Here is a 26,721-nt window from a genome sequence, read left to right on the forward strand (position 1 = left end):
AGAGAGATCAGGACTTGATTAGCACAGAGAGCAGCGGAAAATGTGAACCGAGGTGCTGGAGTGAAGTCCTCAGATGGTCCCCAGGGACTCTGTGACTCCCTCTTAACAAAGACCTGCAGGTATAACAGAAGTGGGTTCCAGGCATGCCTGCTGGGCACTTCTCACCTCTGTGAAGGCCTCAGATTTGAGCTGGGGGAGGCTGAAGTATGGAAGGCAGCACCCAGAAGCCACCCTGCCATCAGTTCTCCTGTTGGCATCAGTTTTTATCACCCGTGTTCTCAGGAGGCTCTTCCCCTGGCCTGGCAGGGCAAGTCCAGACAGCAGAGCTTTGAAGAAAGAAGCTCCAAGGATGGTTTTGCTATTGTTCTTTCCTTGAGGATTAAATCCTTCTGGAGCAGGCCTGATGGTCAGGCATCTCCTGGTTTCGTGAAGCCTTTGGTCTACAGGGAAGTGGTAATAGAGGGTGGTTTGGGAGAGGCCCAGTGAAGTGCTTTGAATGTATAAATCATCTGAGAACTCAGAACCAGAACTTGCAGGCTGTAAGGGGACTTACAGACCATCTTGTCAAACCCTGGCATTTTATATGAAAAAAGCCACCTGGGAGAAACCTGGATGTTCCCAGGGCACATATAGTGGCTAGAGGGGTCACATCATTCAGTCCCAGTGCCAGAGCTTCTGTCATGTGCTCCTGAGAAATGCAGGCCTTTAGGATTCCTATTTGTGGAGCTCTTTAGGGGAAGGGCATTATAATTTATATTTTTATTTTTAAAATTCAGTGATAACTTGTTTTCAGTCCTCGGTCTCTGATTCAAAGGTAATCTACACTCTTGTTCTTTACTAGACAAGAAGCCTGTGGGAGAGAGGATTATATTAGGGTGGGTGTGACCTTGTTGGTAATACTTCTTAAAGTTGGCAGAATTTTATGCCTTTGATGATGATGGTGATGATAACAATAACCACAATAATAATAGCAGCAGCTAATACTAATGGGGTGCCAGGCTTTTTTTTTTTTTTTATAAATAACTCTTTTTCAAAGAATTATTTATTTTATTTTATTTATTTTAATTTGATCAGAGAGCGAGAAAGAAAGAGAGTGAAACTGAGAAAGTGAGCCACCAGGTCTGGGACTCGAACCGTGGTCGGCCATGTGAGAGTGTCCAGCGCCTTAACCACCATGCCACCTGCTGGTCCCCCAGACATTTTGATGAATGCTTCCAGACCAGACTTATTTATATATATATATATTTTTTTTTTCATAATACTCATTTGCTTGGTGAGTAAACTGAGATACAGAGCGAAGAGATTTGCCTAACGTGTATGATAATCAATAGGTAGGTGGCGGGGATGCTGACTGCTGGAATGCTGCTGTAGTTCTTGAGCCAAATATAAATGTCTCACTACAGCCCAATTTTTTTTCCTTTGTTTTCTTTCTTTTTCTTTTAGAGGTTCTTTTTGCCTTAGGGTGTACATGCTCACCAGAGAGAGCGAGAGAGAGGGAGAGAGAGAGAGAGAGAGACAGACAGACAGACAGACAGACAAACAGACAGAGAGACATAGACAGTAAGAGGGAAAAATCACCTCCTGGGAGGATGGCCATGCCATAATCCCTTCTCCTCCATTCTCCTCCCAGGCTTTTGGGCACACATGTACACATGCCTGGTATGAGTTTCAAGCCATCGGGTCCAAAACTCGAACTGTGGTTGACCATGTGGGAGTCCAGTGACATAACCACTACACCATCTGCTGGCCCCTGGCCCAGTCTTGACCATTCAAACCATTGGGGCGGATTAATGTTAAAGTTGAGCACCCAGCTCTGAGACCTCAAAAACCCATTTCCTAGTGGTCATCTACCCGTGAGATTACGTTTTAATTGTGTACCGTATACTTACATGGCATCTTTTTAGGTTATAAACACAGTAGCCATGTGAATTCATTTAATCCTCCTTAAGACATGACAAGGAAGGCAGTGTTACCATCATCATTTCCCACAGAGAAAGTGAAGGCACAGAGAGGTAAGTGGCTTTCTCAGGATGCACTGCTAACGTGCAGCAGAGCCAGGGTGCAAATCTGGGAGTTTGGCTAAAGAGGCTGTGCCCCAGCATGTGTCTCCTTTCCGGTTCCATTATTATGTTGCCCATGGCGCTCCTTCCCCCCTCTTCCTGCTCTTGCTGCCCTGGCCTCCTACTGCTCTTGGGCCCTGGTTCTTGTCCCTATGATTTACGCTCACATCCTCAGTCCTGTGGCTCCCCAAGCCATTGGTCCCTTGGAGCCCAAACCTGGACACACCTTTTCAAGGTAGAGGCACCAGGTAAAGGGAGGAGGAGGGCGGCTGTCCCACCAGTCCCAGAACTTATAAAAGGAGGCATTGAGCTAATGGTTTCTGAGGTCCTTTCTAATCCTGGCATTTGGAGGTTCTGAGTTCTTGAATATCTGCTTCCTCCATCACTATGGGGGAAGAAAGTGGGAAGTGAGAAGGCCAAGGGATGCTATTTGCAGGACAGGATATTTGCTCTGATATGAAAATTTTGTAGAACATTTTAAAGATATGCAGGCAAATTGGCACCATCCAGGTTTTTCAAAGCAAGGGGCAGATCTGAAATAGGATGACTGTGATGATGCTGGAGCCTTCTACACCCACAGAGGCTGCCTGCGTGCCTCCCCCAGAGCCCAGTCATTGGCATGAGTGTGTTTTCGTGGGCAGTTGTTGAAGGACTGTGAGCTGAAGGGGGCAGAGTGGGAGGCCAGAAGAACAGCTTGAGGTCTGTCGCAGTGGTCAAGGCAGAAGTGAGGTGACCCTGGACTGGTATTGTGAGTAGAACTGGCAGGTTCTCATTCTGTAGTCGGATGTGGGGACTAGAGAACAGGACTGCTCAAAGCCGATGTCCGGATTTCTGACCTTGGCAACTCAGTGGTTCATTCACTGGGGAGAGCAAGATCTCAGGAGAAGGAAGAGCAGGTTTGCAGGGGTTCGGATTTAGACAGAATGAGTTTTAGGTACTTTGGAGAAATCAAGTCAAGGTCTGGAGTTCAGTCCAAGAGGTCCATGTTTCCACAGAGGGAAAATAGTTGGCTCTTGGCTGCATGTTATAAAAAAGTGGAGTCAGAATTTATCGCTCATGTTAGCATTGCCTGTTTTTACTGTTATGTTAAAGAGGTTTTTAAATGTGCATTGACATTCACTGATTGCATATTACAACAGCCATTTATCATTGGAGACTACCTCTGGGCTGTTCTTAACTAGTGTACTTTTTAAAAAACATATCGATGTCTCTCCACTTCTCTGGCTCCCCTTGTGATGGAATTGCTGTACGTCTCTGGAAGGTGCTAGGGCCGGTAAAAGGCTGAAGAGACAGGCCATGTTCTGTATACCCAGAGTGGTCTCTTGATAGCCACACTTGGTCAAAATAAAGAAGTAGTGTACTTGACGTGTGCTTGTCCCATCTGGATGTGACCTTCTCTTCAGTGGGGATGATGAGCGAGAGTCCAGACCTTATCCTTAGGCCCTTTATTCCTTTCCCAAATTGATTGCCCCTCATCCACATGGTCCCCAGCAGAGCTGCAATGCTCATGTACCTGAACGTTCTCCGTGCCACCTTGGGTGGGGTGTGATATATGAGCCTCATTTTAACGGCTGAGGAAATAGCTAGGAAGGCTGAGTCTGTGCTTTACGCCAGGGGTTCCCCTAGGTTGCCCGCTCATCGGAATCTCCAGAGAAGCTTTGGCATGCTATGGATTCCTGGGCCTCAGGTTGCAGCCTGCTCAGTGGTTGGTAAGATTCAAGAGGATTGCCCTTCTCTACACTGGATCTTGGACATATTAGAGAGAGAAAATAGTAGTAATTGAGGTGTTCCTGAATATCTAGATCAAGAGTTATCAAACTTTTTGTAAAGGGACAGAAAGTAAATAACTTCCAGCCTTGCAGGCTGCGTGATCTGTTTCAGCTATCAGCTCTGCTATTGTGCTCTAGACAATGGGTAGGTGAATGGTGGTGGCCATATTTGGTCTATGGGCATAGTGGCCTCCCCTGGCCTAGGTAATTACCATTGTGTGTGGTGATCAGTGACTGCATTTGGCAGTTTAGGGCAGTGGAGGTGTGTGTGTTGGATGTATATAAGAATATACTACAAATGGGTGTGAAATGTTCAAGATGTTTCAGATCAGAAGTGCATTTGGCTCTAGTACAAAGACCTCTAAGATATTAGCTTCAGCAAATTAAAGATGAATATTACATTTGTTAACAAGGTTCTTGAATAATTAATCTAGTAATTGGTGTGGTGGCTCTGTAACATCATCAGAGATTCCAGGCCCATCTGTCTTTCTGTCCTATTTTTTTTTTAATTATTTATTGGGGTCAGCAGATGGTATAAAGGTTACGTTGTTGGACCCCCACATGGCTGTTCATGGTTCAAGTCTCAGACCTGGCAGCTTAAAACTCATGCCAAGCATATATGCATGCATGCCCAAAATCCTGAGAGGAGACTGGAGGAGAAGGGATTATGGTGTGGCCATCCCCACTGGGGGTTGATTTCTCACTTTCTTTCTGTCTTTCTGATGAACACAGGTGCCCTGTAGCAAAATCTCATTTAAAAATCATTTATTTAATTTTATTTATCATTATTTATTTATTTTTTAAAAATTTGATACAGGGCACATGTGCTCACTAGAGAGGGAGGGAGGGAGAGAGGGAGAAAGTGAGAAAGCAAGTCACTAAATCTGGGACTTGAACTGTGGTTGGCCATGTGGGAATTCAGTGCCTTAATCACTACCTGCTGGTCCCTGTTCCATTCTTAAGATACTTTCATGCTTACAATATGGCGGTTGGAGCACCAGTCATCACATATGTGTTTGAAAAGAGAAAGGCAGGGAGAACAAAGAGGAACTTGTTAATAACTAAGATGGATCTTTCTAAAGAGCTTTCTGAGAAGCCTTTAAAGCTCCCACTGATTTTTTTTAGTTGTGTTTAGAGAGTGAGACAGAGATAGAGAGACTAATAAGGTCCTGATGTCACAATCTGCCCCCAGTCCCACTCCACACAAGCATACACTTGCCTAGCATTCTCAAGGAAGTCTCTGGATGTAAATCTAGAAGCTTTCCATGTGAGTCAGCCTCACAGAGCATCATGTTGTACCACTGTGGCACCGTCCCCAGTGATCATTTCTCGTTTTTCATCTGCCATTTTTATCTGCAACAGAGACAGGAAAACATAATTTAAATTTTTTTTAAAAAAGCATTTTGCCATCCCAGTGAAAAATGGGTACTCGGTAGGCAACTAGCACTTGCAGTCATTCGAGAGGACTCAAAGAATACCCCAGACATGCTGCATTAAAGTCCCCTGAGCTCTGCTGTGTTTATTTGCTATTTGATTCATCATGTTTCCCATAGTCTAAGGAGATTATGAGGGCCTGAAGTTCTAGTTCTCCAAAACCAGCCAACCCTTTCCAAGGTCTTTTTGTATCCAATGTAACTTTACTCTTATAAGCCAAATACCTGCACATTTGAGTTATCAGTTCTATTGGTCATCATCTGCCACTGCTTGAACACCCAGCACTGAGAAACTTTAAGAAATATCTTTTAAGAAATATCTTTTCCTCTTCGGGCTTCCTTTGGTTCCTACCTGCTGTAAGCCTGCTTCCTGGAAATCACTGGTGGTCTTTCATCTTCCCATGACAGTCTTTCCAGGAATTCGGAGATCTTTACCACCTTGATCTTTTTTTCAAGTTCATCACTCTCCAGTATTTTCCATCTTCCTTCTGTTAATTTGGTTGTAAATCATCTGCTAAGACCTGTGCTTCTCAAACTTTAGAGTCTTGATGAAATGCAGATTTCGAATCAGTACATCTGGAGTGGAGCCTGAGGTTCTGCATTTCTAACATCTTCCCACATGATGCTGCTGTTGCTGGTCCATGGACCACACGTTGAATAGCAAGTGATTTGGGCCTTTCCGGGCATGTTCCGTTCATCTTTTAACAGGGTGGCAACCAAATGCAAGTAAGCTGGCTGGGGCAGTTTAGAGCTTGGCTTTCAACTCCTTTATTCTGGAATCTGTCATATACCTTTCAATGAGGTCTGCAATTACATGGGCAGGCTATGTATGTATGTATGTATGCATGTATGTATGTATGTATGTATGTATGTGCTCCTCCTGTGTCATTCATTTAGAGGTTTAAGTCTTTGTCCCATAGGCTACTACTATGCCAGATCTTCCTCACCTTATTCTTATGGTGTTCACATTTGGGGATTTTATTGTAGAACTACACATTGATCTTTTAAACTGTAATCATTTTGGATTTGACTCATTCCTCAAGGCTGTTGAGATCACTGTGTCTTTGTCCAGTGTATTTACTGCTCTTCTTAGCTTGGGGCTTCCAGAAACTTGATAGACCTTCTCTTTCTCCATCTAATTCCACAGGAAACTTGTATGCATTAATTGAATTTTTTTGGTGAAAGCCTTCCTTTCTCTTGTTCACAAAAATCTTGTGGAAGACCTGTTACTGCCTTACCAAAGTTCAAATATGTAAGTCTGCATTTGGGAATGATGGGTGGTTTTCATGTAGAGGCAGAATTTATCACTCATGTTAGCGATGCCTATTTTTATGATTAAAGAGATTTTTAAGGTGAGTATTGACATTCACTGATGTAAATTACTAATGCCATTTATCAGTGGGAACTTTACCCTCTGGGCTATTCTTGTGTAATTTCTTAAAGTGCATTGATCTCTCTCCACTTCTCTGTTTTTCCTTGTGATATAGTTTCGATGTGTCCCTAGAAGGTGTCAGGCCCTGTAAAGAGTCGGTGAAACAGCTTGCATGTTTGTAGCCCTAGAGCATTCGCTTGCGAGTCATAATTTGATTAAAATAAAAAAGAATGTTTATGCCTCAATTGTGCTTATCCCATCTGGATGTAACCTTCCATCCATTTGGGCAGATCTCAACTCTGGTCCCCTCCTCCTTTCCCAAATCCAATTTCACGTCATGCAGTGGTGGTCCGCTTGTTCCCAGGCACAGGTATATGAAAGACATACCTGAACCCATGCTTTCCATCCCGTCATGGCATGGAGGCGCTGTATTGCTCCATTTTATAGATGAGGAAACAAGTGTCTGGAGAGGCTGAATGGCTTTTCACCAGCAACCAGTTTTGTTTTAGTACCCATGTGATGAAAATGCACCTTTGCTATTAATTAGGCTCTTGATGTTTCTGTAACCCGGCGTTTGCCTCATTCTTTCACTTACCCATTTGTTCAGCCAATACCACTGAGTTCCTATTCAGTGTCAGGAACTGTGGGCATCCCGAGGTCTATGTTCTGGTGGTGCTGGCCTTCACGAGTGGAGCATTTCCAAAATCCTACTACTTTGGAATGTGAGTTTTAGGAGAAGTTTACGTTTTCTTTCTCTTTCCTTTTCTTGACAGGTCTACATCCGGATAAAGGACGATGAGTGGAATGTCTATCGGCGGTACACAGAGTTCAGGAGTTTGCACCACAAATTACAAAACAAGTACCCTCAAGTGAGAGCCTACAATTTCCCACCCAAAAAGGCCATTGGAAACAAGGTACACCTTTTGCGGGGAGCCAGGTGGCAGTGCACTTGCTGCCGCTGACACCTGGGCTAATTATTTTTTCTTAAGTCTCATTTAAAAAAGTGCATTCTTTAAAGAAAAGTTAGCTGATAAAAGAAAAAATTAGCCACCATAATTCTGCCACCTAGTCATATACTATATATTTATTTACATATGTCTTCCTATTTTTTGAGGACAGGGTTGGAAAACTTTTTCTGAAAAGTGCCAGGAAGTAAACATTTTGGCTTTGCAGACTGTACCATATTGGCAGAAAATACTCAACTCTGCGTGTAGTGTGAAAGCAACCACAGCAGTACGGACACAGGTGGCCATGCTGTGTTCCAGTGAGGTCTTATTTACTTTATTTATTTTTTTTTGAGAGGTTTTTGCTATAGGGCATGTGCGCTTGCCAGACAGACAGAGAGACATAGAGACAGAAAGTGAGAAATCACCCCCCAGAGGGGATGGTCATGCTGTAATCCCTTCTCCTTCCTTCTCCTCCATTCTCCTCTTGGGATCTTGGGCACGCATGCACATGTACCCGGTGTGAGTTTTAAGCCACCGGGTCCGGGATGCGAACCGCGGTCGACTACGTGGGAGTCCAGCGACATAGCCATTACGCTAGCTGCTGGTTCCCAATGAGGTTTTATTTTTAAAGACCAGGTGGCAGGCTAGATTTGGCCTATGGGTTATGGTTTTCTCACCCCTGTTTTGGACCAAAGTTTGTTTTTTAGTTTTCATCCCTGAGTTGGTCATTATATTCTGTTCTATGTAGTAGAACTTTCTCAAAGGAGTTCTTTTTCTGATAGAGTTGCTCTCTCGTGAAGGTTAATTAATCCTGATGTAATTTGTTTCCGGGTGTTCATTTTAGGACTCTTAAAAGGAGGTGCTGGCCCTCTACAAACTTGTTGGCTGACTAGTACACGTTCATTCAGTAAGCATTTGTTGAACACCTGATATGTATCACTGGGCAAGAGCCTGGGGCCAGCACTGAGGAAGGCAGACCTGGGTTGGGCCAGGCACAGAGCCCTGTTGAGTCATGTGCTTTAGCCAGCTGGCATCATTTTGTCACCTCTCATGTCTGCTTACAGAAGCAGTTCTCCAACTTAGCTGCACTTTGCATCACCTGGAGAACTTTAAAAATCATTGAATTCTGCCCATTCCTCAGCCCCATCTTATTTCAATTTCATCAGTCTAGAGTGCAGCCTGGCCATTGAGGGGATTAATAACTATCTAGGTGAATCCAGTAGGTAGCCCAGTTGGAGAAGCCCTGCGTCAAGTAGGAGCTGTAGGCATTTCAACAATTTCAGTATGTTGAATAGCTTGGAAGGGATAGTTCGGTCAGATGAAATAGAGTTCCTATTCAGTGTAAGAAACTGAGCCTTGTTTTGACAGTGAGCCTCTGTGATAGTGGCTCTCAAAGCATGGCCTCAGCCAGCAGCAGCAGCAGCATCACCTGGGAGCTTGTTCGAAATGCATATTCTTGGGCTCTGTCCAAGACTTACAGACTAATAAGCTCTGTGGCTGACAATCAACGGTCTGGGTTTAACGAATCCCTGGGTGTTGGTAATGCATGAGAGAATATGAGAATGCTGTTCTGTTGGGTCAGCAAGCCCCCCCCACTGCCAGGTGTTCGTAATGCAGGAGAGAGTGTAAGGACCTTTTTCTATTGGGTGATGGTGAAGCAGGAGAGCATGTGAGGACTCTGTTCTATTGGGTTTAACAACCCCCCAGGTGATGGTAATGCAGGAGAGAGTATGAGGACCCTGTTCTGTTGGGTTCATAAGCCCCCCAAGTGTCGCTGATGTAGGAGACAGTGTGAGAACCACTGTTGTATTGGGTTTAACCAGCCTCTGGGTGATGGTGATATGCAAGAGTGTGAATTGCTGTTCTGTTGTATTGACATCCATGTGGCAGGTCCCATGGGGACAAATTGCTCATTTCCCTCTTCAAGAGGCACCTTACTAGAATTCCCTTTGACCTTCATCATAGAAATCAGAGCAAGAGTTTCCATACCCCGTGCCCAGTCCTTGTACATAGAAAATTGCTATATCTGATTGATTTGTTCACATGTACCAGTCAGAAAGACCGGTAAGTCCCGAGATTTATATTTTCATGCCAGGTTGGAAATCTGACCATGTCAAGATCTGGTGGATTTTTAAATGGTTAAAACAGTAGGTTTATTCAGGTCTCGTATAAATCTTTCCATCATTTTTCTGTAGAAGAAAAGTGAAGTTGAACCCATACACATGGAAGACTAAGAAGTTCTATGCTTGTAGAATGAGTACACTCTTTTGAAAAAAGGACGGAAGTTATACACTGATATAATCTAATGATTTATGGACCTTTACAAACCTTGGGGCCTATCCATAATGTCTTAAAATGTCATCAGATTCTGCCTAATCAGCATATTGTTGTCATTGTAAGGTATTCTCACTTATAGGCAGCATTACACTGAGGTGGCCCTCCTATGGCACCTCTTTAGTGAACTTGGTCCATTTGCATCTTGCCTAGGGAAAGCAGTTCTAGCAAAAACCTGAGTCAAGGAACTTGGATGGCAAAATTTCTTGCCATGTGTATTCATTTCCTGCTGCTGTAAGGGCCTAAAACATTTATTGTCCTATGGTTCTGGAGGCCAGAAGCCCAGAATCAGCCTTAGGGCTAAAAGTCAAGGTGTCTGCACAGGGCTAGCTCTTTGGGAGGCTCTGAAGGAGAATTTGTTCCTTGCCTTTTCCAACTTCTAGAGGCTGTCTACATTCTTGGCTCGGGGAAGTTATACACTGATATAATCTAATGATTTATGGACCTTTACAAACCTTGGGGCCTATCCATAATGTCTTAAAATGTCATCAGATTCTGCCTAATCAGCATATTGTTGTCATTGTAAGGTATTCTCACTTATAGGCAGCATTACACTGAGGTGGCCCTCCTATGGCACCTCTTTAGTGAACTTGGTCCATTTGCATCTTGCCTAGGGAAAGCAGTTCTAGCAAAAACCTGAGTCAAGGAACTTGGATGGCAAAATTTCTTGCCATGTGTATTCATTTCCTGCTGCTGTAAGGGCCTAAAACATTTATTGTCCTATGGTTCTGGAGGCCAGAAGCCCAGAATCAGCCTTAGGGCTAAAAGTCAAGGTGTCTGCACAGGGCTAGCTCTTTGGGAGGCTCTGAAGGAGAATTTGTTCCTTGCCTTTTCCAACTTCTAGAGGCTGTCTACATTCTTGGCTCGGGGACCTCTTCTGTCTTAGAGACAGCAGCCACATCACCGTGGGCTCTGCTTATGTCATTGCTGCCATCTCTTTCCTCTAATTCTCACCCTTGTTCCTCCTATAAGGGTCCTTGTGAGCACTTTGGGCCTGTGGAGATAATCTCCCCATCCTGAGATCCTTAATTTAATCACATCTGCTAAGTCCCTTTTGCCACGGAAGGCTCTAGGTATTAGGACGTGGGTATTTTGGGGCCGTTATTCAGCCGGCCACACAGTGCACATTTACATGCTTTCTGTGCAGCCCGAAGCAGCTCACTACCTGCCTTCTACCTCCTCAAGCCCTGCAGTTATACAAACTTGTGGAAGACAAAACACTCCCACCAAGAACAGTACCAGTGCTAATGGCACTGGAGTGCAAGGATCAGGGGTCGTGAGAGGAAGCTCAGGTCTGAGGGTTTTACTGGAGTTAGTAACTTAGAAAGAAAGCAGGAAGTGGCACTTCTTCCTGTGCTAGGAGCAGGCACTGCAAATGGGTTCCCCTCATGGCAGGTCATTCACAGCCCTGGTTCATGCTCTCCACCCTCATCTCCAGACCAGAGACCAATCCCTGCCAATCCTAGGACTGTCTAGTAGCAGTGGACTTCTCCCCCGTAGACTCTCATAGAGTGGTGTGTCATCTCCCCTTACCCCTTCCCATAACCCCATTAGCAAATAAATGGACTTGGGGATTAAAGGTAATATCTTGGTGGGCCTGGCTCAGCCATGACTAGCATGTATAAATGCACTGGCTTGTTCTTACCCAGGTTTATGGTCCTGTTCTCCAAGGGCAGGGAGCTTCTGGCAGTTTCTTCTCCCTCTCTGCAGTCTCGCAACTCGTGGACAGGCACGGGGCCTTGGCCTCATTTCTGGCGTGTGCTGTCCTTTAACTTGTAATTGCTGATTGGACCATGACTGAACTTTGATTCCCTCTTTCCCATTGCATCTGGCTGCTAAGGCACAGCCACTTCCCTTATGTCTACTTTGGCTGCTGCCCAGGACAGATCTGAGCAATTCTTCAAGTTTTCAAGGGAAGATTGGGGTCAGAATGCAGGACCTTCAGCACCCATGGGGCCGTTGATGAACTCAGTTAAAGGCCAAGCTTCCCGAGGCCCCAACTGTGCCCAAGAGCTCAGGATATCCGCTTTGAATTCCTGAGGGCAGAATTTCTAGAGAGCTTTGATTCTTAATTGGCCCAGAAAAGTCGGCCAGGTCAGAATCTTCTTTTCTTTGACTGGGTCACTTCAAGGTTGACTCACTCATCCACTTGGACCATCAAGGCCCGCACCCAAACACAACCTCTGCGGTGCAGCTGAATCTGGCATACCTTGTTACTCTAAGCCCTGGCCCATTAATTGACTCACTCCAGAATCCATAACCTGGATGTTATTCACTGAAATGTTAGACATAGTTCAGCGTTAGTTTTAATTTATTTTTTTTATCAGAAAGGTATCTTTCTAGTCCGCATTTATATATATTCCCCTCAAAATGCCAACATTGGTGGTTGCCAGTATTAGAATTAAAATGTCATCTTTTTGTTTTTCTTCTTCTTTTTTTTTTGGAGAGGTTTTTGCTATAGGGCGCATGTGCTCGCCAGAAAGATACAGAGAGACAGAGAAACAGAAAGCGAGAAATCACCCACCCCCAGGGGGGATGGCCACGCCGTAATCCCTTCTCCTCCATTCTCCTTTCGGGATCTTGGGCACACATGCACATGCGCCTGGCATGAGTTTAAGCCACTGGGTCTAGGACTTGAACGGTGGTCAACTACATGGGAGTCCAACAACATAGCCATTACACTAACTGCTGGTCCCTGAAATGTCATCTTAACTAACCCCAATTTGAACCATTTTAATCAATAAAAGTGGCACGTCGTGGGCCAGCAGGTGGCGTGGAAGTTAAGGTGCTGGATCGCTCATAGTTGCACAATTCAAGTCTTACACCCAGTGACTTGAAAATCACACCAGGCATTTGCGTGTGTGTGTGTGTGTGTGTGTGTGTGTGTGTGTGTGTGTCCAAAATCCCAAGAGGAGAATGGAAGACAAGGGACTGTAGCATGGCCATGCCCCCTAGGGCCACTTTGGCGAGTGTACATGCCCTGGAGCAAAAAAAGGGGGACATATTGTATAGTTTTGGATGAAGGGGTTTCTATTACTGTGATATTCCATTCATGTTCTCTATTGTGAGTGTGCAGGATCCTAGAGCACTTCCTGGAGATACTTGCCTGTGTGTGCCTCACCAAGCCCAAAACATGTATTAATAGTTGGCCTATCACCTGCTACTTGATCAGGTTTATTCCTGTTGCTGAGTCAAGCCACAGTAGGTATGTATGAATAGCACAGGTGTGGGGCTTGCATCAGTCAGGATAGGCTTGGTTGGCTGAGCTAAGAAACAAAGCAGGATCTTGGTGACCTAAACCCACCGCGGTGTGTTTTGACTCACGTTTGTGTCTGTTTGGGTTGGTTGGGGCTCTGCTCCAGGATGCTGGAGGCTTCACCTTCATGGATATTGTGGAAAAGGGAGCAGGAACAAGGAAAAGAGACAAATCGGGCAGTGGCTTCCCCAGCTTCTGCCCGCAAGTGATCCTTGGCAATTGCACTCATACTTCATTGGCCAAGGCAAGTTACGTGACCATGCCTCATGCCAAGGGAGCAAAGGAGAACACTCCTATCATGTGCCCAGGAGAACAAGAACCCTTACAATCTGTTCTTCTGAACTCATGGGGGTGGCCCTTCTCTTGAGTGACACTACAAGCAGGACTGAAATAATGAGAGAGCACAGTGTCACCAGCCCAAAGGTGCATACCAAGTTCTATGGGCTCTACTTTGGAAGGATGGTCCCAGCTCATCTGCATCTCTGCATCCCTGCTTAGATTATGCTTATCTAAGCCACTGTCACCTCTGGTGTAGCAGTGGCTGTTCTTTACTTCTCTTGTCTTCCTGTAGTCCATTTCAGAGTGAGGTTTATACAGTAAAAATTGATCAAGTCACTATAGCTTAAAAAACTCCAGTGGCACCCATTGGACTCACAATGGGGACTCCTTAGTATGGCCTGCAAAGTGTCTCCTGATATGTCCCCTGCCTCTCGCTCTCACTTCATGTCAGACCATACCAATCTCCTAAGACATTCACAGTGTTCTCACCTTGGGGCCATTTGCTGTGCCTGGCATGGCCTTTCTCAGATCTCTGCTCCTCCAGGTCCAGACTCAGTTCTGGTTTTCCCTCCGTGGAGAGAGGCCTGTTCTGACCCTCATTCGTGCTGCCTCTGTAGTCACTCTCTAGCCCATCTCTGCTCAGATTTCTTTCCAGCACATGCCATGAATTGGAATTACTTCCATAGGTATTGATCTGTCCATTAGCACTGGCATGGAAGCTCATGAAACAGGCCCTGGGTCTGTTTTCCTCCCTGCCCTGCCCACAGCTCCTGGAGTAGCACCTGACATACAACGATACCCCTGGCTCAAATTAAAGAAGAAATGAACAGAAAGTAAATGAAAAAGTTTCCCTTTTATTTTATTCTTCACTTCACTGGGTCTTGGCACAAATTCAAAAAAATCTGAATTCTAAAAGTGACTCGGAAAACTTTCAGGGAGCCTTGGGAGCTTGTTCTCATTCTCCTTCTGACTGAATACATTGTGCAGAATGGGCCACAGGCCAGGCAAGCTTTGGAGACAGGAAAGATGGCTCTGGGATGGTCTGGGGAGTGAGTGGACTGGCAGCTCCCTGCCCAGCTGCTGGACTTTGCTGGCAAGAGTGCTTAGTGAAGGACTTGTTTTCGATGCTGCTGGAAATCTGCGTTATTGCTCAATGAGCGCATGAGGACTGAGAGACTGTTGATCTTTTTTAGTATAATAGATTCGGTCTCCGAAAGTTCATTTGGCATTAAGGCAAGGCAAATCGCTTTCCCTGGAGCTGCAGATAATTCAACTTGTTGGAGAAATTATGCATTAAAATCCTCATTAAAAACACATACGCCAGTGTGGGGTGGACCTGACTGGTACTCATGGAGGTCTGGGGAGCGCCTTCACAGCTCCTCGGGAGGGGTTATCTGAATGCAGCCCTGGAGACTGCAGGCCAGGACCTAGGCCGGGCAAGTGCAGTGGTGGGAGATAGTGAGCACCCAACGGGAGCTAAGGCTGACGAACTCTCCCATCTAGTAAATGCGTCCAGGATGCAGGGGTGCCATGCTAGGTGTAAGAGAGACACAGAATGATCGAACCATTGGGATCTTTAGGTGGCGGTCTTGTAGGGAGAGTGACGAGTCTATCAGTTCTGACAGAGAAGAGTGAGCTGGAGGAGGTCAACTTCCTGTTGTAGGCGAGGCACTTGGAGGGTTAGCAAAGATCCCTGGTATGAGCCTTGCAAGAGGGACCAAGTGGGAAAGCCAGATCCATTCAGGCACAGCCCTGCTTCTGTCTGTCCTTGTCCATCTCCTATGACTGCCATACAAACAACCACAAATTGGTGGCCTAAAACAGCACACTTACTATCTGATAGTATTCCGGAGGCTGGAAGTCCCACACAGGTTAAAACCTGTCAGCAGGTTGAAACCAGGTGTCACTTGGGCTACATTCCTTTCCGGAACCTCTGGGGAGAGTGTTTCCTTCCTCATCCAGCTTTGGAGCTACCTGCACCCTGGCTTTGTGACTTGTCCCTCTAGCTTCAGCACTGTAGCCTTCCAGTCATTCTAGTCATGTCGCTTCGGACCCCAGTGGGGAAAGGGTCTCTCTGTGATTGGATAATTCAGGGTACTCTCCCATCTAAAGTTCCTTAATTATCTCTTAAAGACCCCTTTGCCACGCGAGGGAGCATGTTCGCAGGTTCAGGGGATTAGAATACAGACACCTTGAGGGGAGCATTATTCTGCCTACTGCGCACCTCACTTTCCTTGCCCAGGGTGGAGAACTATTACTATTAGCTCACTTCACAAATGGGGGAGACAGAGGCACAGAGGGGTGCCTTGACTGGTCCTAGGCCATCTTGCTTGGCAGTGCCTAGCCTGATATGGGCCTGAACCAACAGCCTGCAGGCTCCTAGCCTTTGGCCTCTATGACTGTGGCCTCTCACACAATGAGGTTTGCTGGAGTGCCCTAGAGAGGGGCGAGCAGAGTTTAGTCAACCATTGCCCAGCCTGGGGACATTTCCATAAACTGCAGGGGTCAACGCCTCAACCTCCATGCTACAGAATGCAGAGGACGGGCAAAGTTGGGACTGGGGTTGCCTCTGTTCTGCTGAGCCATCCACCTGTACCTGCCTCCACTCTCACTTGCGGGGCATTTGTGGAGCTAGAAAGATGGCCCTCATAGTGTATCCACAGGTTCATGTAAACTTCCCTGGTGATCCTAAGCATATGGGGAGATAGTTATTTATTCACTCATTACTGCATGATTCATTCCATAGGACTTTGTCAACTCAGTAAGATTCAGTCTGACAGTCACTGAGGGTCAAAGAAATAGAGTGAGAGAAAGGAAAAGATTCCCATGGCTTTACTAGCTGTGTGGCCTTAGGCAAGTTCATTGACCTCTCTGTGCCTCAGTTTTTTCTTCGGTAAACCTGGAATAGTCACTGCACATCTAGTGCTGCTTTTATGAGGATTGAACGGCCTGGCATCTGTAAAGTGCCGGATGAAAGTTTGTTAAATAAAGGGTTGTCGGGACTGGTGATGCAATGGAGCATTCTCTGTTCTTCCAGTTAATTTCTTTCCTTTGTGATAAAGAGACAAACACAAGCATCCTTCACAGTATCTTGTACCACAATCTCTCAGCAGCCTTTCTGCCAGCCAGGATCAGGGACTGCGCATGTGTGCACCTGACATGTACATGCTGACCTGGAGCCAAGCCCCTCTTTTTTTTTTTTTTCTTTTGCAATAGGGCATGTGCACTCACTGAAGAGACACAGAAAGTGAAATCACCTCCAGCATCCCAGGGGGGAAGACCATGCTGCAATCCCTTCTCCATTCTCCTTTGGGATTTTGGGCATCACGCACACACACCTGACATATTTTTCAAGCCACCGTGTCCAGAACTCACACTGCGCAGTCAGCCATGTGGGATCCAGCTACCTTAACCACGCTACCACCCGCCCCCCAAACCCTCTTCTCCACATGACTTGCTGTGTTGCAGACCATTGCACCACACCACCATGACAGGGGTCAGAGGGACTAGCCTCATCGCCAGGGATCTCAGGGCCCCAAGGCTGTGCAGCAGACAAGCCTGATGCATACTGGGGTCCCCCAGAAGCCCGTCACCCTGTGCTTCCGTGTACAGTGACACCAGCCATCCTGGCCAGGCTAGTTCTGCACACCAGGGGCTCCGTGTTTGTTTCCCATCATGCTTGCCAAGCCGTGTGTAAAATGTCTTCTACATGAGGAAAGTGGGGCTCAGGGACAGTAAGCATTCCTGATCCTGCCCAAGGGTCCTTAGCTCAGTGCTGGAGCCAGAAACAAGAGCAAAACTCTGCCGACGCCACTGCAGCGCCTGTCAGTCCACACCTGGATCTGGGAACGGGCACCGCAGAAAGCCACTTCCCACAGGTTTCTGTGTGGAGCTGCAAAATCCCTGGGGCGTTCTGCCGCAAATCTCTCCTAGGGAGCCATCAGGAGATGGTGGAGATCTCCTCCCACCTGGGACTGAGACACAACCCAGTCACTATGTCCTCAAGCTACTCGCTTTCCAGAGAGAAATTTCAGAGAGAAAAGCAGCTCTGACAGAGTGAGGCCGTAAGCTGACGCTTGAGTCATTTACACCGCGAGCCACTGTGCACATGGTCCTGCTACCTAATGTATAGATAGAGGAGAGAGAAATTGGCCGCATTACACATTTGTGGTTTTCTTTAATAGAGTAAAAGCCTCTTAAGATATTTTCCAGTTCAACCGCAAAAGTCACCTTATGAGAAAAAGTGCCTGAGCAGAGAGACGCTGGTGAGCCTTGGGGGTGGAATGTGTGTATATGCACACATGTACAGATGTATTTGTGTTTAACAGGTTGAGAGTTCGGGTTCATAGGAGACTTTTCTCGAGTACTCAATTAAACTCCAATTTAAAAAATGCCATTTATATACAAGTAATTCAGAGCCAGCAACTAGCAGTATATTTACGGGTCTGTTCCCATTCTACATCATTTCTACGCAGGGAGGCTGAATACATGAGAATCCTCCTGGTGGTCTTGGGTCAAAGACCTAGTAAATCCCACCTTCCACAGTGGCCTTAACTCCTCCTCAAGGAAGCCTTCTATGAGCTGAAAATGTGAGCCGTCTCCCTCTGGGTTTCCTTCTCACACCCTGTCAGTTGCCTGCCTTGCAGTTCCCTCCCTGTCCCCCAGGCTCCTGTTACACCATGGAACTGGAGGGCAGAGCCTGGCTCATTGAGTCTTTGTCTCTTTAGCATCTGCTACAGGGCCTGGTATATAGTAGGTGCAGAGTCAACACGTTTCATGAATGCACGAGGCCACGCTGTGTAGAAACTGGCGTGTGTCACCGGTTTGGCTTGGCCTTTGCAATGAGCCAGCAGAATTGTCCAGCTCCCTTTCTTTCACTTATTTCAGGCTGCACTTGAGGGCCCTATTTCTATGTTGAACCCAGTGGTTTTGTAATTAACATAAATTCTAAGACACTTGACTCTCTGTTGGGCACTAAGTGTTGTCCAAAATATTTCTAGGGCTGGTAGGTTGCTTGTATGTCATTATTTAATCTCTCCTTCAGCTCCGAAGGGCTTCTGGATGTACTTAACCCACGTTACATCTGCTTCCCCCTCCCATCCCTACATTTTTGGACAACTGATTAAAATCACAACTTAGAAGAGTACTTCTCAGCTCTTACTCTATTTTTTAATTGAGAATAATTGCTCCCTTCCCCTTTATACTCCATTAATATTTTTTTCGAGAGGTTTTTGCTATAGAGCGCGTGCGCTCGCCAGAAAGACAGAGAGAGACAGAGAGACAGAAAGCAAAAAATCACCCCCCAGGGTGGGTGGACACGCTGCAATCCCCTCTCCTCCATTCTCCTCTCAGGATCTTGGGCACGCACGCACACGCACCCGGCGTGAGTTTAAGCCACTGGGTCCAGGACTTGAACTGCAGTCAACTACATGGGAATTCAGCGACATAGCCATTACGCTAACTGCTGGTCCCTATACTCCATTAATGTTTAAGAACTGTGCATTGCAATTCTAATTCTACACTGGGTGCATCCAGATCCTACCTGTGGCACACACAGCCTCTGTAATACTCTGCTGTCACATGGGGGTGAGGCTGCTAACAGCATGGGTTCTCACCAAGAGTGAGGGAGACAGTGCGAATCAGCTATTTAAACACAGCACCAGCATATCCTGAGCTTAAAAATTAGGTCTACAGGAAGCCTCACCAATTTGATTTTTACTTTTATAATTTGTGATAACTCAGACGTAAGCACACTCAATTCTTTTTTCCCTTCTCTCCTCTTCCTTTTTCTCCTTTTTGTGATGTGATGGTGTTTGTTTGTGTTTGTATTTTGGGGCATTATTTTTTATGGTTTGATGGATTTTTCATAAAATTAACATACATATGCAACAGCACTAGACTATGCTGGGTTAAATAGACCTTTAACCCTTTAACAGAACTCCAGAAGCCACCGTCAGTCCTCAAGGGGGACTACTATTATTTCTTTTTTTTTTTATTTCACCTGTTTTTATTTTTACATTTTTCCACACTTACTTTACATATCAAAAAATTTTTGCTCATACTTCATAGTTCTTGACAGTTAATAAACAGCTTTCAAAATTTCAAAATGCTGAATTTTAAAGATAATTTTTTTTCTTTTTTTATGATTTTTCTTTTTTTATATTTCTTTTATTTACATTCATTCACTATATACAAATTGATTCATTACAGCATACAAATTGAGATTTTCCATCCAAAGTACACTGTATATTGTCTCAATCAAGAACATCAACATACATGTTATTGTCAACAAATAATTTTCCATTTCTTGTTTCCTGTATGTTTTGCCTTTTTTCCCCTTGTTTGATTCCCTATCTCTTACCCTCTGCCATTTCGCACTCTCCTCCCCCACTGTCTCTGGTATCTATGTTTGCTTTCTATACTGTTTTCCCCCCACATTTTATTGAATTACTAAAGATCTTAATTAATCTAAATATTTTTCATAGCAAAAACAGCTGATAGATACATTTCCATGAACACAAGTCTAACTTTAGGCATCCTATAAAGTAGCACCTAGCTGGGGCTATATATCTTACTGTGGTCATTAAATAGATATTGTTTTTTCTGAAACATTTTTTTATCCCTAAGCATCATCACAGTATACAAAATGTGATTTCCCATCCAGAATATACTGCATAGTGACTTAATCATGCATATTATTCTCAAACATTTTCCATTTTCCATTTCTAGTTTCTAGAATTTTCTTTTTACCCCTCTTTCTGACCCCCTGTCCTTTCCCACCCTCTTCTCACACTATCTCTGGAGTCTACAATTGTCTTCCATTCCTTTCCCACACACATTGTATTGATCAGACAATTTCTTAAATAATCTAACTACTTTCAATAGCAAGTTTACTTGGTATTATTAAGAAAACCAGTTTTAACTTAAAGAAATGCTAAGGAACTTTGCTTAAAGCCAGGAAACAGGTTAGGATTCTGTTAAAATGGTAGGTACATGAACCAATCAGTCTCATGTACTTTATCTTCTGTTTTGGTTCAATTGTCCCAGGATATAAATCCTGGGGTATAATATTCAACTCCAGACTTGTCCCTACAATTAAGTTGGCCACTTTCTTACATGTGGGAAGAAAAGAAAAGAACATTCTCAGATAAACAAAACCTGAAAGAATTTACCAGCACCAGACCAGATCTCCAAGAAGTTCTCAAGGGTGTGCTATATCAGGGAAATTAAATACAGACACACAGAAATAAGAGTTCAAAAATTAAAGATGATTTTTACTATATTTCTTATAATTTTGTTTGTGACTCTGTAACAACAGAAACAGTATAGTTTTAAATATTTTTGAAAAAGTATTTACATGTCGACTACTCAAATTGTTGAAAAGCAAATGCCCAGCACGCTAGTCACACATCAACCTTCTCAATTCAGCCCTGCCTACCAAGTATTCTGTGATATACCATCTGCTAGCAAAGATCAATCTCTCTTCCTTCAAAGTCTCTCTCAAGATAATCCTCTGGTGTAGTTGCTCTTTTGCAATCTCTACTGATTACAATGCTGGGCTGGAAAAGTCCAGGTTATTTTATGTTGTAAAATTCTTTCATATATCTTCTCTAATCCTCTCTGCCAGGCAGAACTATTTATGGTGCCAGGCCATCTTTGTAAGAGCTTCTGTTGGCTTATTTGAGATCTATCTTAGATCCATAGCTTTCTGACTGATCTTCACATATGACATTCCAGTCACAGCCCTGTCCAATAATGAGTATTTCCAATTTCTGATTCAATGCAACAAGCATTATTGAACTTATGCAAATAACCCTTTCGTCACAAAATAAGAAATCACCCAAATGTTTCCAATTCAAGAGGGGTCAGGAAGGAAGAAAAATTTATATTTCCGTTTAAAAAAAACAAGAACAATATTTTAATAAATTGCTGAACCTATCAACAACTTAAAAGAAAGTAAAATGTTTAAATTGGGAAAACAAAGCATAGTTAAAAAAAAAAAAAAAGAAATCAGTAATGTTTTACTCAAAAGTCCTAAAATTCTATTTCACTAGTTCAGTCTTGTGTTCAAATTCTCTTCAGTTGAATATGCGGTGTTACTGTGGACCAATCTTTCCGTTTAAATCCTAGGAGTTAACATTCAATGTTGTTATTGATATTTCTTGTCCCTAGCATTAAATTGGTCATTTTCTTGGTTGTCTTTTTTTTTTTCTTTTAGGCTTTCTTTTTTTTTTTTTCACATTATTTATTATTTGTGCTTTTTTTTTGTATATACTTTCAATCATATTGTTTCGCTTACAATGAAACCATTTTGATATGTGCACATTTCTCCCCAGACCCATTGGTTGCTTTTTGTTCTCTTTTTTCTGTATGTCTTTAGTTTTCCTGGTAGAGAACTGCTTTCAGAACTTCTTGAAGAGTGCGTCGGCTACTGGGAAATTCTTTCAGGTCTTATTTATATGAGAAAGTTTTTATCCTTTCTTTCCATATGAAGGATAATCTCGTCAGGTATAGTATTCTTGGTTGAAACTGTTTTTCACTTAACACTTTGAATATATGTTCCCATTCTTTCCTTGCTTGCATTGTTTCTGATGAGAGATCTGAGGTTAGCCCAATTGGATAACCTTGATAAGTAACCTGATGTTTCTCTCTTGCCAGTTTTAGTAACTTGTCTTTGTCTGTAGAGTTGGCCAGTCTGGCTATGATGTGCCGTGGAGAGTATCTTCTCGAGTTGATTCTATTAGGGATCCTTTGTATTTCTTGGATCTGGAATATTATTCTAATTTCTAATAGCATCGAGTAGTTTTGTCAGTTTCAGGACTTTACATAAAGGGAATTATATAGCAGGTACTTTGTGTCCGCCTCCTTCCTCTCAACATTTCTCTGTGAGAGTCACTCTTGTTGTAAGTGGCAGTTGTTCATTTGTTTTCATTGCTGCGTAGTCTTCCGTTGTGTGAACATATCACAATTTAGTTGTCTTTTACTGTTGATGGATGTTTGGATGGCTTCTCTTTTGGCTCATTTACCAAGAGTGGTGCAATTAACATTCTGGTGTATGTCTTCACCAGCCATAAGCTCTGATTTCTGTGGGTCTATATTTACGAGTGGAATTGCTGGTCATAGGGTCCACATCTCTTCCACTTCAGTAGATACTGCCAAAGAATTTTTCGAAGTGGTCGTACAGTGAGAATTTCTTGAAGGAAGGGAAAAGAATTCAGATACTAAGATAACAAGCACTCATATTCCCACCACCTAGAATTAACAGCTGTTTACATTTTGTCATATTTGCTTCTAAGCACCTAAAAAAATTACGAAGTGATTCAACTGTGCCGCAGAATACACAGAAAAATGTAATGAACACACACATATCATCATCCAGATTTAATAAATGTTAATGTTTAGAAATTAAACATTATAAATATAGCTGAATCCTCTTTGTACTCTTCCTCCCAGAGGGAACTGCTGTGGTGGTGTTTTGTATCCATCCTGTCTGTGATTTTACACTTTTATTACGTATGATTATGAGAGGATTTTTCTTTTTACTACTTCACATAAATGATAATGTTCTTTGTGTCTTTTTGCAATGTGTATTCTTCACCAATATTACACTTTGAAATTTATTCATGAGGATACATAGCATTCTAATTCATGCTTTAACTGCTATACCTATTGATACTCTATTATGTAACTATTCAGTGTTGCATTTATTTATTCACCCTTTTGTGGAGATTTTGTTTATGTTTTTTTCCTCTATTTTTTTGGGTGTTTTTTTTTTGCCATGAGGTATGTGTATTTGCCAGAGAGAGATCACCCCTTGGGGTGGGGGTAAGGGGGTGGCCATACTTCAACCCCTTCTCTTCCACTCTCCTTTCAGGACTTCGGGCACACATGCACTTGTACCTGGCGTGATTTTCATGCTGCTGGGTCTGAGACTCAAACTGTGGTTGGCCATGTGGGAGTCCAAGTGCTAGCTGCTGTGTCACCTGTTGGCCCTGTTTTTCCTTCTGTAGGCAGTGTTGTGTGAGCATCTGTTTACATGTCTCCTCTTACAGCGTGGCGGTTTCTCTGGTTACATGCCTGTGTCCAAGGCTGCCCACTCAGGGAACAGGCCTCACTCTCGCCAATTGCCCTCCAGATGCCCAGTAGTTATGTCCAACCAGGTGGATGAGAATTCTCCTTGTTCATATTCTCAACAACACTTGAGACTCTCACTAGGCATTGTGAGACATAAAATTTATTTATATTTTGCCAACAGGATAGGTACAAGATGGTATGTCATCACCCTTAATTCTCACTTCTCTAATTACAGAGAATGTTGATGATCTGGGCATGATTTTTAGCCATTCAAATTCCTCTTCCCTCTCTTGCCTTTGTGTGTCCTTGGGCTGTTTTTCTCCTGGGGTACTTTTCTTGCTGATTTCTAGGATCTCTTTGTCTTTTCTGGATGTCATCCTTTGCCTTTGTGTTCCCTTACAAAGACACACTCTTGTTTCCTTCTTGGAGTAGCAACTGTCTCCTTTCACACCAGAATCTACCTCCCTTTCCTCTCTACCTCCTGTGTGCCTGGCACCCACTCCCTTCACTGCCCACAGAGTGCTTAGTGCACACACGGGTGCCATGTCCACTGTCCTCATGGGACTGATTTTCTGGAGGAGCTGCAGCTTCTCATTAGACTCTCCCTATGGTTTTTTGGCTTTAATTTTTTAAAATTAATTAACTTATTTACATTTAATCACATCTTTACAGTGTACAGCATTTCTTTTTCCAGAACAAATACTATGCATGTCAGTCAAGCCAACGATATGATACTATGCATATCAGCAAATAGCTCCTCATTTTATTTGTCAATTAAGCATACTTGTACTTATTTTTTCCTCCCCCCTTTCCCTCTCTCCCTTCCATACTAAACTTTTTTTCCAATATTTTATTGATTCCCAAATACGTTAAACTAAAAATATGGACAAAGCTGGAATTGTTACAAGTGCCCTGTAATTTTCTTCTGAAACATTTTAAATTAATTAATTAGCATTCATTCCATGATAATTGTCACAGCATACAAAATGTGATTTCCCATCCGGAGTATACTGGAATATATTGCATAGTGGCTTAATCATACATGTTATCATCAATAATTTTTCATTTCTAGTTTCATATACATATGTGTATATATATATACACACACAAGTATATATATAAAATGTATGTGTGTGTATGTGTGTGTGTGTGTATATATATATATATATTTAACTGTATTTCTCACCCTCTGCCATTTCTCATCCTCCTCTCACACTATCTCAGGTGTCTATAGTTGTTTTCTATTCCTTCCCCCCACCACATTTTATTGATTCACAAAATTTCCTAAATAATCTAACTACTTTCAATAGTAAATTTCAGCTGGTATATACAGATCTGGGAATACATGTCTAACTTTAGGTGTGAAACTGAGAAGAATGGATATACTTATAAGGTAGCACCTAGCTGATGCTGTAGAGCTTACTACGGTCTTTAAATAGGTATTTTAAAATATACTTTTCAATTTCAAGAAAAGTGGCTTTAGCTTTAATAAATCAAATAAATGCTAAGGAATTTTGCTTAAAATTTAAAGTCAGGAAATAGGTTAGGATTCTGTTCAAATAGTAGGAACATGAACCTACTGGAAACTTAGGACAGGGCAAAAATCCTTAAAACTGGAAAACAAAGGCTAGGAGACAATCAACAATGTTTTAGTCAAAAGTCATCAAATTCTATTTCACCAGTTCAGTCTCATGTGCTTTATCTTCTGTTGTTGTTCAATCTTCCTGATTAAATGTTGGGATAGAATATTCAACTCTAAACTTGTCCCTACAATTAAGTTGACCATTTTCTTAGTTTTTGAACTCTTATTTCTGTGTGTCTATATTCAATTTTCCTGGTATAGCACTCCCTTGAGAACTTCTTGGAGATCTGGTCTGGTGTTGGTAAATTCTTTCAGGTTTTGTTTATTTGAGAATGTTATTGTTTTTTTCTTCCCATAAGAAGGATAATCTTTCTGGGTACAGTATTCTTGGTTGAAATTGCTTTTCCCTTAACACTTTGAATATATTTTCCCATTCTTTCCTTGCTTGCATTGTTTCTGATGAGAGGTCTGCTGTTAGCCTGATAGATATCCTTTGTAGGTAACTTGATGTTTTTCTCTTGCCAATCTTAGTATCTTGTCTTTGTCTGTGGTTTTGGTTAGTCTGGCTATAATGTGTCGTGGAGAAGATCTTATTGGGTTGATTCTATTTGGGGTCCTTTGTATTTCTTGGGACTGGATCTTTGAATACCTCTCTAGGTTTGGAAAGTTTTCTTGCAGGATTTTATGGAATAGATTATCCATTCCCTTATGAGTCTCTTCACCTTCTGGGATACCAGTTGTCCAGATGTTTGGGTGTTTGATGATATCTAGTATTTCTCATATATTATTCTCATTTTTAGGGGGCAATTTTCTCAGTCTTTGTGGTAGATTTTTCTAGGCCAATGATTCTATCTTCTACATCTGAGATTTGATTTTCTGTATGATCTAGTCTGCTTTTAATACTTTCAAGGAAGATTTTGACTTCCTGTATTATAGCCTTCATCTCTAGCAGGTCCATTTGATTCTTTTTTGTAGTATGCATTTCCTCTTTTAGATCTTGCAAGAATTTCCTCACCTCCTGGAACTTGTCAGCTCCTTTCTCCTGACTCTTCTGCAGTTTATTGTCTCTCTTCTCATCCATCTCTGTTACCATTGTCATTATGAATATTCTAAATGCTTTATTAGACATTTCCATGAGTTCCATTGTACTGTCCAAGGATGAAGAGGAGTTATTCTCTTTCCTTAGAGGAGAGGTATCTTCTTGCTTTCCTATATTTCTTGTGACCCTGTGGTGTTTCTAGTCGTCTGATGGATGGTGCGTTTCTTCCTAATTCTTAAAGTTCAATCTGAGAGGCATGCAGAAGGAGGTGATCTGAAATCTCTCTTCTGTTCTGTTTTCACTCTTCGTGCATCAGTTTCAATGGGAATAGAGGAATATTCTGACCCTAATTGTATTCATATGTTTGGATACTGTTCACTTCGACCTGTCTAGATACTTAGTGTGTAGAGGCTGAGCAGCCAATGAATAAAGGTAAAGAAAAAAGGAAAAGAATTAGAGAAGAGGAAAGAAGAAGAAAAAATAAAATGAAAAAGGAGAAAGAAAAAAGATAATTAAAAAAAACATTAGATTTTAAAATGCAAAAAATGAAAACCCATTAGAAATCAATCTGGACGG

At 43.0% G+C, this 26,721-nt stretch overlaps 1 protein-coding gene across 4 annotated transcripts in view; it reads left to right on the forward strand.

Annotated features, from left to right (window-relative positions):
• Positions 1–26,721, forward strand: part of SNX29 (sorting nexin 29) — a 535,094-nt gene that overhangs the window by 440,805 nt on the left and 67,568 nt on the right. For all 4 annotated transcript variants that reach the window (XM_027771071.1, XM_014587074.2, XM_027771069.1 and 1 more), the window contains one exon: positions 7,408–7,548. In XM_027771071.1, the coding sequence (XP_027626872.1) occupies positions 7,408–7,548 (141 nt within the window). The remainder of the gene's footprint in view (positions 1–7,407; positions 7,549–26,721) is intronic.

The sequence above is a fragment of the Tupaia chinensis genome, unplaced genomic scaffold, assembly GCF_000334495.1.
Source record: "Tupaia chinensis unplaced genomic scaffold, TupChi_1.0 Scaffold000182_1, whole genome shotgun sequence".
Taxonomy (NCBI): Eukaryota; Metazoa; Chordata; class Mammalia; order Scandentia; family Tupaiidae; genus Tupaia; species Tupaia belangeri.